The 11,629-nt window shown below is 42.1% G+C and overlaps 1 protein-coding gene across 1 annotated transcript in view; it reads left to right on the plus strand.

Moving 5' to 3' along the window:
- Positions 1-11,542, plus strand: part of syne1a (spectrin repeat containing, nuclear envelope 1a) — a 201,305-nt gene extending 189,763 nt beyond the window's left edge. Inside the window, exons 141-146 of the mRNA XM_052523863.1 lie at positions 1,589-1,795; positions 2,809-2,937; positions 3,088-3,351; positions 3,575-3,667; positions 8,250-8,308; positions 9,983-11,542. Of these exons, the coding sequence (XP_052379823.1) occupies positions 1,589-1,795; positions 2,809-2,937; positions 3,088-3,351; positions 3,575-3,667; positions 8,250-8,308; positions 9,983-10,256 (1,026 nt within the window). The 3' untranslated portion in view covers positions 10,257-11,542. The remainder of the gene's footprint in view (positions 1-1,588; positions 1,796-2,808; positions 2,938-3,087; positions 3,352-3,574; positions 3,668-8,249; positions 8,309-9,982) is intronic.
- Positions 11,543-11,629: the final 87 nt, after the last annotated feature.

An 11,629-nucleotide genomic window follows, 5' to 3' on the forward strand; every position in this document is an offset into this window, starting at 1 on the left:
CATCAGACAGCCCAGCTGCTGTAGTCTGTAACACATCAGACAGCCCAGCTGCTGTAGTCTGTAACACATCAGACAGCCCAGCTGCTATAGTCTGTAACACATCAGACAGCCCAGCAGCTGTAGCCTGTAACACATCAGACAGCCCAGCTGCTGTAGTCTGTAACACATCAGACAGCCCAGCTGCTATAGTCTGTAACACATCAGACAGCCCAGCTGCTATAGTCTGTAACACATCAGACAGCCCAGCTGCTATAGTCTGTAACACTTCACACAACCCAGCAGCTGTAGTCTGTAACACATCAGACAGCCCAGCAGCTGTAGTCTGTAACACATCAGACAGCCCAGCAGCTATAGTCTGTAACACATCAGACAGCCCAGCTGCTATAGTCTGTAACACTTCACACAACCCAGCTGCTGTAGTCTGTAACACATCAGACAGCCCAGCAGCTGTAGTCTGTAACACATCAGACAGCCCAGCAGCTATAGTCTGTAACACATCAGACAGCCCAGCTGCTGTAGTCTGTAACACATCAGACAGCCCAGCAGCTATAGTCTGTAACACATCAGACAGCCCAGCAGCTGTAGTCTGTAACACATCAGACAGCCTAGCAGCTGTAGTCTGTAACACATCAGACAGCCCAGCTGCTATAGTCTGTAACACATCAGACAGCCCAGCTGCTATAGTCTGTAACACATCAGACAGCCCAGCTGCTGTAGTCTGTAACACATCAGACAGCCCAGCAGCTGTAGTCTGTAACACATCAGACAGCCCAGCAGCTATAGTCTGTAACACATCAGACAGCCCAGCTGCTGTAGTCTGTAACACATCAGACAGCCCAGCAGCTGTAGTCTGTAACACATCAGACAGCCCAGCTGCTGTAGTCTGTAGCACATCAGACAGCCCAGCCGCTATAGTCTGTAACACATCAGACAGCCCAGCTGCTATAGTCTGTAACACTTCACACAACCCAGCAGCTGTAGTCTGTAACACATCAGACAGCCCAGCTGCTATAGTCTGTAACACATCAGACAGCCCAGCCGCTATAGTCTGTAACACATCAGACAGCCCAGCTGCTATAGTCTGTAACACTTCACACAACCCAGCTGCTGTAGTCTATAACACATCAGACAGCCCAGCAGCTATAGTCTGTAACACATCAGACAGCCCAGCCGCTATAGTCTGTAACACTTCACACAACCCAGCTGCTGTAGTCTGTAACACATCAGACCCAAGGATGTCAACAGACTATAAATAGCCCGGCTGATCTGAAGCCTGGTGGGGTTTGCTAACCTACATCTAGTTTACTGACACCGACTGTTAGTGCTCCTGTACAAGCTCTGCTCTGTCATCACCAAGTCCATTTATAACTACTGTAAACCAGTACTGGGCAGTATGGGTCAGTCTACCTACAGTACTTCTTCCTTTATTATATTTATTATACATTATACTGATAGTGTTACACATAGTGTATATGCACATGGTAAACATTCCCATACGGTTCAACACGTAACATAACAATTACACAAATACTTACAAACAAACAGCCAAACACACACAGTCACTCATTTATCCTCTCCACTCTTCCAGGAGCTGCAGAAGGCCATGGACGGCCACAAGTCCCAGGTCCTGTCAATCAACCTGAGCAGCGCTGACTTCCTCCAATCAGATCCCGACTCAAAGGAAGCGTGGGAGCTGAGGGACGGGCTGAAGGAGATGAACTCACGCTGGGATTGGCTGGGCTCATCGCTGGAGGACTGGAGGGCAGAGCTACAGAGGGCCCTGATGCAGTGTCAGGTACAACAAACTAACTTCTCTCTTCTCTCTCTCTCGCTTCTCTCTTCTCTCTCTCTCTCTCTCTCTCTTCTCTCTTCTCTCATCTCTCTTCTCTCTTCTCTCTTCTCTCTCTCTCTTCTCTCTTCTCTCTTCTCTCTTCTCTCTTCTCTCTTCTCTCTTCTCTCATCTCTCTTCTCTATTCTCTCTTCTCTCTTCTCTCTTCTCTCTTCTCTCTTCTCTCTTCTCTCTCTCTCTCTTCTCTCTTCTCTCATCTCTCTTCTCTCTTCTCTCATCTCTCATCTCTCATCTCTCTTCTCTCTTCTCTCTTCTCTCATCTCTCATCTCTCTTCTCATCTCTCATCTCTCTTCTCTCATCTCTCATCTATCTTCTCTCATCTCTTTCTCTCTTCTCTCTTCTCTCTTCTCTCATCTATCTTCTCTCATCTCTCTTCTCTTCTCTCATCTCTCATCTCTCATCTCTCATCTCTCTTCTCTCTTCTCTCTTCTCTCTTCTCTCATCTATCTTCTCTCATCTCTCTTCTCTCTTCTCTCATCTCTCATCTCTCATCTCTCATCTCTCTTCTCTCTTCTCTCTTCTCTCTTCTCTCATCTATCTTCTCTCATCTCTCTTCTCTCTTCTCTCATCTCTCATCTCTCATCTCTCTTCTCTCATCTCTCATCTCTCATCTCTCTTCTCTCATCTCTCATCTCTCATCTCTCTTCTCTCTTCTCTCATCTCTCATCTCTCATCTCTCATCTCTCATCTCTCATCTCTCTTCTCTCTTCTCTCATCTCTCTTCTCTCTTCTCTCATCTCTCATCTCTCATCTCTCTTCTCTCTTCTCTCTTCTCTCATCTCTCATCTCTCATCTCTCATCTCTCTTCTCTCTTCTCTCATCTCTCATCTCTCATCTCTCTTCTCTCATCTCTCATCTCTCATCTCTCTTCTCTCATCTCTCATCTCTCATCTCTCTTCTCTCTTCTCTCATCTCTCTTCTCTCTTCTCTCATCTCTCTTCTCTCTCTCTCTCTCTAGGAGTTCCATGAGCTGAGCCACGGTCTGCTGTTGTGGTTGGAGAACATTGACCGTAGGAGGAACGAGGTTGTCCCCATCCCCCCCAGGCTCGACCGTGAAACACTACGGGCTCACCACAGAACACTCACGGTACTTTCCACTCCAATACACACAAATTGTGGGCAACACTCCAAATCTGTTTATCCTCTCAAAAGACCAATATCCTAAAGGGTTGTAGCTTAGCACAAATCAATTATATTTAGCACTACCCCTCTCACCTCCTCCCCCATTCACCTCCAGCAAATCAAGCGTGAGCTGCTGGACTCCCAGCAGAAGGCTTCCTCCCTCCAAGAGCTCTCAGCCCAGCTGCTTGTCCACACCCAGGCCACGTCCCAAAGCCAACCCCAGGCTTCAGAGCAGGCCCAGAACCAGCTCCAGGGTAGTGAGCATCTGGAGGCCCAGGAGAAGGTGCATGTGATCGGGAACAGGCTGCGGCTGCTCCTCCGGGAGGTCAGCACTGACCTGGAGGGCCTGGAGAGGAGACTGGAAACCATGGACACACAGGTCAGAGGAAAATACACATAAGACCTACAGCCGTATCACATACATTTATAGTGTGGGCTTTTTAGTGCAACCATTATGACAATCACTCTCCAGGTAACTAGTTAGTACTAGTGAATGAAATAGTGAAATGCACCCTGTGTGTCCGGATGAGCATCAAGAGAAAAAGAAAGACTCGTCTTCAGACTGACTGTCTGTCCTTGTCCATATTATTGATCGTTTGTAGGACTCGCTGCCTTTGTCTGCTGTAGACAAATCTGACATCTCTGGATCCACCAGCCCCGTCTCAGAGGGGACCTCAACGAGTCGCCGGCGATCGGTAATGTCTCCCTTTGTACCTATCTAGGATGTCACAGTCCTTTACCGGGGGATGTTATGTGTGTAGAAAGTCATTAGTGTGGGGTATACTGCTTAGGGAAATAGCGATTCACCCTGACCGATTTATCGAGTGATCTCCCAAATGTTATTCTTAATCCAAAATGTCACCCCCTTTCCCTCTCCCAATGCATGCTAACCCCACAGGACAACTCTCTACCCCAGCTTTTACCCCGCAGCCACCCACCAGCCCTTTCTGTTTTCATTCAGTTAATTAAGGCAATTCATTGACGTTGCGTTTTACCCTTTGTTTATAGATTGCTTTATTGCTGCCCTGCTAATATGACGCTACACCACTAAGGAATATGTTGCTCCACAAGCTGTTGTTCTTTGAGATGGGTTTTTGCTACCTTCACCATGTAGATCTGCGTAGCCAAAAATGCACAAGAAACACTGGCTTTTCACTAACTGACGCTTTTTAGAGGAGAATTGTAGTGTTCGCCAGTAGCGTAGTTGCAACTAATTATAAACATCAATGCTTCTAGTCATTACAGCCCACTGTAACGCCACTATATCATCATCATCACGTATTAATAAATTCCTGAAGCATTACTAATCATTGGCAACAAATGAACATGTCAAATGAACAGGATAACAACATTTCATCTATTTTCTAGCCACAGCTAATGTTTGATGAACATATCTGTAAATGAATTGCTGTAATTGTAATTCTTAAACAATCCAATGTGAAAAGCCCGGTTTCTTGATACTCCTGTCACCATCATGGATGTTGTTGCTGCTCTTTAGTTGTTGGTGTTCTATTGATGTTACTGCTCTTTAGTTGTTGGTGTTCTATTGATGTTACTGTTCTTTAGTTGTTGGTGTTCTATTGATGTTACTGTTCTTTAGTTGTTGGTGTTCTATTGATGTTACTGCTCTTTAGTTGTTGGTGTTCTATTGATGTTACTGCTCTTTAGTTGTTGGTTTCTATTGATGTTACTGGTGTTCTATTGATGTTACTGCTCTTTAGTTGTTGGTGTTCTATTGATGTTACTGTTCTTTAGTTGTTGGTGTTCTATTGATGTTACTGCTCTTTAGTTGTTGGTGTTCTATTGATGTTACTGCTCTTTAGTTGTTGGTGTTCTATTGATGTTACTGCTCTTTAGTTGTTGGTGTTCTATTGATGTTACTGCTCTTTAGTTGTTGGTGTTCTATTGATGTTACTGTTCTTTAGTTGTTGGTGTTCTATTGATGTTACTGCTCTTTAGTTGTTGGTGTTCTATTGATGTTACTGTTCTTTAGTTGTTGGTGTTCTATTGATGTTCTATTGATGTTACTGCTCTTTAGTTGTTGGTGTTCTATTGATGTTACTGCTCTTTAGTTGTTGGTGTTCTATTGATGTTACTGCTCTTTAGTTGTTGGTGTTCTATTGATGTTACTGCTCTTTAGTTGTTGGTGTTCTATTGATGTTACTGCTCTTTAGTTGTTGGTGTTCTATTGATGTTACTGCTTGATGTTACTTTAGTTGTTGGTGTTCTATTGATGTTACTGCTCTTTAGTTGTTGGTGTTCTATTGATGTTACTGCTCTTTAGTTGTTGGTGTTCTATTGATGTTACTGCTCTTTAGTTGTTGGTGTTCTATTGATGTTACTGCTCTTTAGTTGTTGGTGTTCTATTGATGTTACTGCTCTTTAGTTGTTGGTGTTCTATTGATGTTACTGCTCTTTAGTTGTTGGTGTTCTATTGATGTTACTGCTTTAGTTGTTGGTGTTCTATTGATGTTACTGTTTTAGTTGTTGGTGTTCTATTGATGTTACTGCTCTTTAGTTGTTGGTGTTCTATTGATGTTACTGCTCTTTTGTTGGTGTTCTATTGATTGTTGGTGTTCTATTGATGTTACTGTTCTTTAGTTGTTGGTGTTCTATTGATGTTACTGCTCTTTAGTTGTTGGTGTTCTATTGATGTTACTGCTCTTTAGTTGTTGGTGTTCTATTGATGTTACTGCTCTTTAGTTGTTGGTGTTCTATTGATGTTACTGTTCTTTAGTTGTTGGTGTTCTTTGAGTTGTTGTTGTTGTTTCTATTGATGTTACTGCTCTTTAGTTGTTGGTGTTCTATTGATGTTACTGCTCTTTAGTTGTTGGTGTTCTATTGATGTTACTGCTCTTTAGTTGTTGGTGTTCTATTGATGTTACTGCTCTTTAGTTGTTGGTGTTCTATTGATGTTACTGCTCTTTAGTTGTTGGTGTTCTATTGATGTTACTGCTCTTTAGTTGTTGGTGTTCTATTGATGTTACTGCTCTTTAGTTGTTGGTGTTCTATTGATGTTACTGCTCTTTAGTTGTTGGTGTTCTATTGATGTTACTGCTCTTTAGTTGTTGGTGTTCTATTGATGTTACTGCTCTTTAGTTGTTGGTGTTCTATTGATGTTACTGCTCTTTAGTTGTTGGTGTTCTATTGATGTTACTGCTCTTTAGTTGTTGGTGTTCTATTGATGTTACTGCTCTTTAGTTGTTGGTGTTCTATTGATGTTACTGCTCTTTAGTTGTTGGTGTTCTATTGATGTTACTGCTTTAGTTTTGGTGTTCTAGTTTACTGTTGGTGTTCTATTGATGTTACTGCTCTTTAGTTGTTGGTGTTCTATTGATGTTACTGCTCTTTAGTTGTTGGTGTTCTATTGATGTTACTGCTCTTTAGTTGTTGGTGTTCTATTGATGTTACTGCTCTTTAGTTGTTGGTGTTCTATTGATTGATTTACTGCTCTTTAGTTGTTGGTGTTCTATTGATGTTACTGCTCTTTAGTTGTTGGTGTTCTTTAGTTGTTGGTGTTCTATTGATGTTACTGCTCTTTAGTTGTTGGTGTTCTATTGATGTTACTGCTCTTTAGTTGTTGGTGTTCTATTGATGTTACTGCTCTTTAGTTGTTGGTGTTCTATTGATGTTACTGCTCTTTAGTTGTTGGTGTTCTATTGATGTTACTGCTCTTTTGATGTTACTGTTGGTGTTCTATTGATGTTACTGCTCTTTAGTTGTTGGTGTTCTATTGATGTTACTGCTCTTTAGTTGTTGGTGTTCTATTGATGTTACTGCTCTTTAGTTGTTGGTGTTCTATTGATGTTACTGCTCTTTAGTTGTTGGTGTTCTATTGATGTTACTGCTCTTTAGTTGTTGGTGTTCTATTGATGTTACTATTGATTGTTTACTGCTCTTTAGTTGTTGGTGTTCTATTGATGTTACTGCTCTTTAGTTGTTGGTGTTCTATTGATGTTACTGTGTTGTTCTATTGATGTTACTGCTCTTTAGTTGTTGGTGTTCTATTGATGTTACTGCTCTTTAGTTGTTGGTGTTCTATTGATGTTACTGCTCTTTAGTTGTTGGTGTTCTATTGATGTTACTGTTCTTTAGTTGTTGGTGTTCTATTGATGTTACTGCTCTTTAGTTGTTGGTGTTCTATTGATGTTACTGCTCTTTAGTTGTTGGTGTTCTATTGATGTTACTGCTCTTTAGTTGTTGGTGTTCTATTGATGTTACTGCTCTTTAGTTGTTGGTGTTCTATTGATGTTACTGCTCTTTAGTTGTTGGTGTTCTATTGATGTTACTGCTCTTTAGTTGTTGGTGTTCTATTGATGTTACTGCTCTTTAGTTGTTGGTGTTCTATTGATGTTACTGCTCTTTAGTTGTTGGTGTTCTATTGATGTTACTGCTCTTTAGTTGTTGGTGTTCTATTGATGTTACTGCTCTTTAGTTTGTTGGTGTTCTATTGATGTTACTGCTCTTTAGGTGTTCTATTGATGTTACTGCTCTTTAGTTGTTGGTGTTCTATTGAGTTGTTGGTGTTCTATTGATGTTACTGCTCTTTAGTTGTTGGTGTTCTATTGATGTTACTGTTCTTTAGTTGTTGGTGTTCTATTGATGTTACTGCTCTTTAGTTGTTGGTGTTCTATTGATGTTACTGCTCTTTAGTTGTTGGTGTTCTATTGATGTTACTGCTCTTTAGTTGTTGGTGTTCTATTGATGTTACTGTTCTTTAGTTGTTGGTGTTCTATTGATGTTACTGCTCTTTAGTTGTTGGTGTTCTATTGATGTTACTGCTCTTTAGTTGTTGGTGTTCTATTGATGTTACTGTTCTTTGAGTTGTTGGTGTTCTATTGATGTTACTGCTCTTTAGTTGTTGGTGTTCTATTGATGTTACTGCTTTAGTTGTTGGTGTTCTATTGATGTTACTGTTGTTGTTGGTTCTATTGATGTTACTGCTCTTTTGTTGGTGTTCTATTGTTGTTGTTGGTGTTCTATTGATGTTACTGTTCTTTAGTTGTTGGTGTTCTATTGATGTTACTGCTCTTTAGTTGTTGGTGTTCTATTGATGTTACTGTTCTTTAGTTGTTGGTGTTCTATTGATGTTACTGCTCTTTAGTTGTTGGTGTTCTATTGATGTTACTGCTCTTTAGTTGTTGGTGTTCTATTGATGTTACTGCTCTTTCTGTTATTTGTTGGTTGTTTTTTTCATCTGAAGCTTGGTGTTTATTTGCTCCGGATTGAACCATTCTTTCTGTCTTTTACCCCCGTCCTGCTCATTGCGTGGTACAGCCCCGGGGCAAAAGTAGTCATGCCCACCCAGGACCCCCCGAGAGCAGCCCACATCACAGGTACCTCTCTCCTGGACTCTAGAACCATGGGAGGATGATGGAACCATGACTGCATACTTTGTACCTGTACAAATTATTAACCCAATCAGTCAGTCATTCAAATCAATTATACTCTATGCATCCTCTATATGGTTAGGAAACCGAACCTAAACCATTTCGTTAGGGCAGAAGCTGTGATAGGTCCTCTGATAGGTCCTCTTCTGCCTCTCTTATCTGTTGAGAAATGATGCATCCTCTTTAACCCTCCAAACTTCCCCAACGTTGGCCCATATGAGTTCCATGATCTTCCTTCCTTCTAGAAACGACGTAACCAAGCCAGCTGTTAAAAGTCGTGAATCACCTAGTTCAGGGGATTCCTTTCTTCCTTTATTGAATGAAAGTGGAATGTTTTCTGTTCTTTCATTGCTCTCTGCTGCTGTGCTCTGCTGTCTGAACGATGCTGCCAACGCTTGTCTGTCATCTTTTTACTGCTCACCTATCTGGCACCACTAATCCCTGTAGTTATTTCTCACCCACGAGATGGCATTATCTGAATATACAGTATCTGTTTCACCCCCCTCTTCTTTGCTGACTCACTTTGCCTTCTGATTATTTGCTTAGTCACTTTCCCTCCCTCTCTTCCTCTCTTTCTCTTAATAGAAAACTATCTATCTGCTGTAATGAACTGTCTGAATCTCTTCCTCCTTCCTTTCTCTCCATCTCTATTTTCCCTTCATCCCCCTCTCACCGCCGTACTAATAACCCACCCACCTCTGTACTGCTCTCTTTGTTCTTTTGAGTCTTCACTCCGTGCTTTCTATTAAATGGATTCTAATAATGACATGTAGGCCGGGTTGAAGCCTGGCCCTAAATTAGTTCAGGGATGAGTGGTCGATGCTCTGTTGGGGCTGATAGGCTCCATTGTATGAACAGGCCCAGGCTCTGCTTGCTCCCTGTTACTCACTAATTGGCTTCGGAAATTGAAATCTAGTAGACTAGGTTGCCATGGAGATCAGGGGGTTCTTTGCGGCCCCAAACTGTGGATCTCCTGAGGTAGGGCTGCTGAGGTAAAACACACATCACAATGCTCCCACCATTAATTTAAACTATTAATGAGACATGTAGATAGAGACATAGGGTGTGGAGGGCCTTCAGACAGACAGACTGCTAACAGCTTCCTCCCCCAGGCCACCAGGCAGCCCTGTGAGGATGAGGCCAGGTGGAGGAACGCAGCGTTCCTCTCTCCTCTTGGCTCCTTCTCTGTGAGTCTCTGGAGGGGTCTCTGGTACAGCGGTCTCTGCTCGGAATGAGACGTGGCATTGAACTCTCACACAGTCGGCTGTACGGCCAGGGTTTCTCACTCAGTGAGAAAAACAAGACTGAGACAGCTAGGAGGGATTTTACTTAATGTTCCCTGTGCATAGGAGAGATTATGTGTGTAGAAATTGCTGCTTTGGTTTGTGCATGAGTGTGTGTAACCTTTTCTCTGTAGTGTTTGAGTAACCTTGTGTGTGTGTGTGTGATTGGTATGCTTACTCTGGTGTGTTGTTTGTTACGATCTTAACCCTTTTCACAGTATCATACCTCTATACAGTTTTTACTCATGTGTGTGTGTGTATATGTGTGTTCCTGTGTCTAAAATCCTACTCTGCTATTTCTGGTGTGTCTAATGCCGTTCTCTCTCTCCCTGGCCAGCTCTCAGAGCGGCGCTGGCTGCGCTTCCTCCCGTTCTGACTTCCCCCTGGTCCCCTCTTCCTCGTCCTCCTCCTTGTGCCCCCCAAGGGGCCAGTCCTTTATCCTGAGGGTCCTGAGGGCAGCTCTGCCCCTCCAGCTCCTCCTCCTGCTCCTGATTGGCTTAGCCTGCCTGGTGCCCATGACAGAGGAGGACTACAGCTGTCACCATGCCAACAACTTTGCCCGCTCCTTCCACCCCATGCTGCACTACACCAATGGACCCCCACCCATATGAGGGTCATCACTTCCGGGTTCCAGAAATACTTTCTCATCTGAATGAATGTCCCCTACTGCTGTACACCGGTGGACTCATGCCCATAGAAGAGGACCTCCTGGATTATATTAACATTCCCCCTCCCTGCAGGACTCTCTTCCTCTGCTACACAGAGATGACATTCACACTCATTTTAGACTCTCTAACACCTAACAAACCAACCGACTAACAAAAGCATCCCAAGGCTACATGGCCTAAACAGCCTCTATATGAAACATGTTGTTCAACACCCATCTACAAGATGAATGGACCTATACCTTGTGGATCCCCTTATATCCAAAACAAATCTCTATTAGTTTTGTATTCTTTATAGTAATCTGTATTTTATTTTTGACAGTTTCAGAGGAAACATCTCGAGTCTGAAGAAGAAACACAGCACTACTTATATGTTGGGAGCCAAAGTGGACTGTGCTGTGTGTCAGTGCTGCTGCTATTTATTTGTTAACTCAATCAGCATTCGGTAGATGTTAGAATCAATTAGGCTAGGGGGCTTCCGGTGAAGTTTAAATAGCGAAAATTCCCATTAGTCCTAGAGATCCTATAGAGCTAAAAGCTGAACCTAGAGCACTGACATGGGAGAAAACTACAGGGACATGACTGACCTGCAAACACATGTTGAAATACCTAATTGGTTATAGTTATAGTTAGTTTAGGGTTAAGGTTAGAAGTTTGGTTAAGATTAGGGTTAACTTTAGGATTAGAGTTATGGGTTGGTATGCCAGTCACGTCCGTTTAGTGGAATCCCACTGAGCGCTATTGAATGAAGGTACTGCACTGAAGCCGTCCACAAGATGGCCGACGTCTTCCTCCTCGGGCCAAGACAAGTATTTAACGTCGATATTATTTCCGTGTTTTAAAGCAAAACAATCGATGCAACAAGAAGAAACCAGTAAACTGACTTGTAAGATTCAGGTGATTTGTATAGTGATGTTTGAAATGCCTTTGAATATGGCAGTTATTTTGTTGTTTTATTAGCATGCACTTGAAATCCCTCGCTTTAAAAAAAAAAGCCAAACAATCACTGGTAGTGTTAAGTAGATGGATGTCATATAGTGTGCTTTGTAATAATAATGATGATGATGACGATCCTAACTGGATGGAGACATCTACATCACTGGGCTGTTCAAAAATGAAACTGTAAAAACAATGAAAAATGAAATGGTTATTTATGTATGTACAGTTTGCTAATGCTGAGCTAATGAATAATACTCTCTCTCTTTGCATAATAAAATACAGTACATATTAAATATTAGTTTTTGTATTCCTTTGAGTATGCATTACTGAATAACACAAATGCCAGACAATAACTTAAATATTAATAGATACATAAAATA

The sequence above is a fragment of the Oncorhynchus keta genome, chromosome 8 (assembly GCF_023373465.1).
Source record: "Oncorhynchus keta strain PuntledgeMale-10-30-2019 chromosome 8, Oket_V2, whole genome shotgun sequence".
Classification (NCBI taxonomy): domain Eukaryota; kingdom Metazoa; phylum Chordata; class Actinopteri; order Salmoniformes; family Salmonidae; genus Oncorhynchus; species Oncorhynchus keta.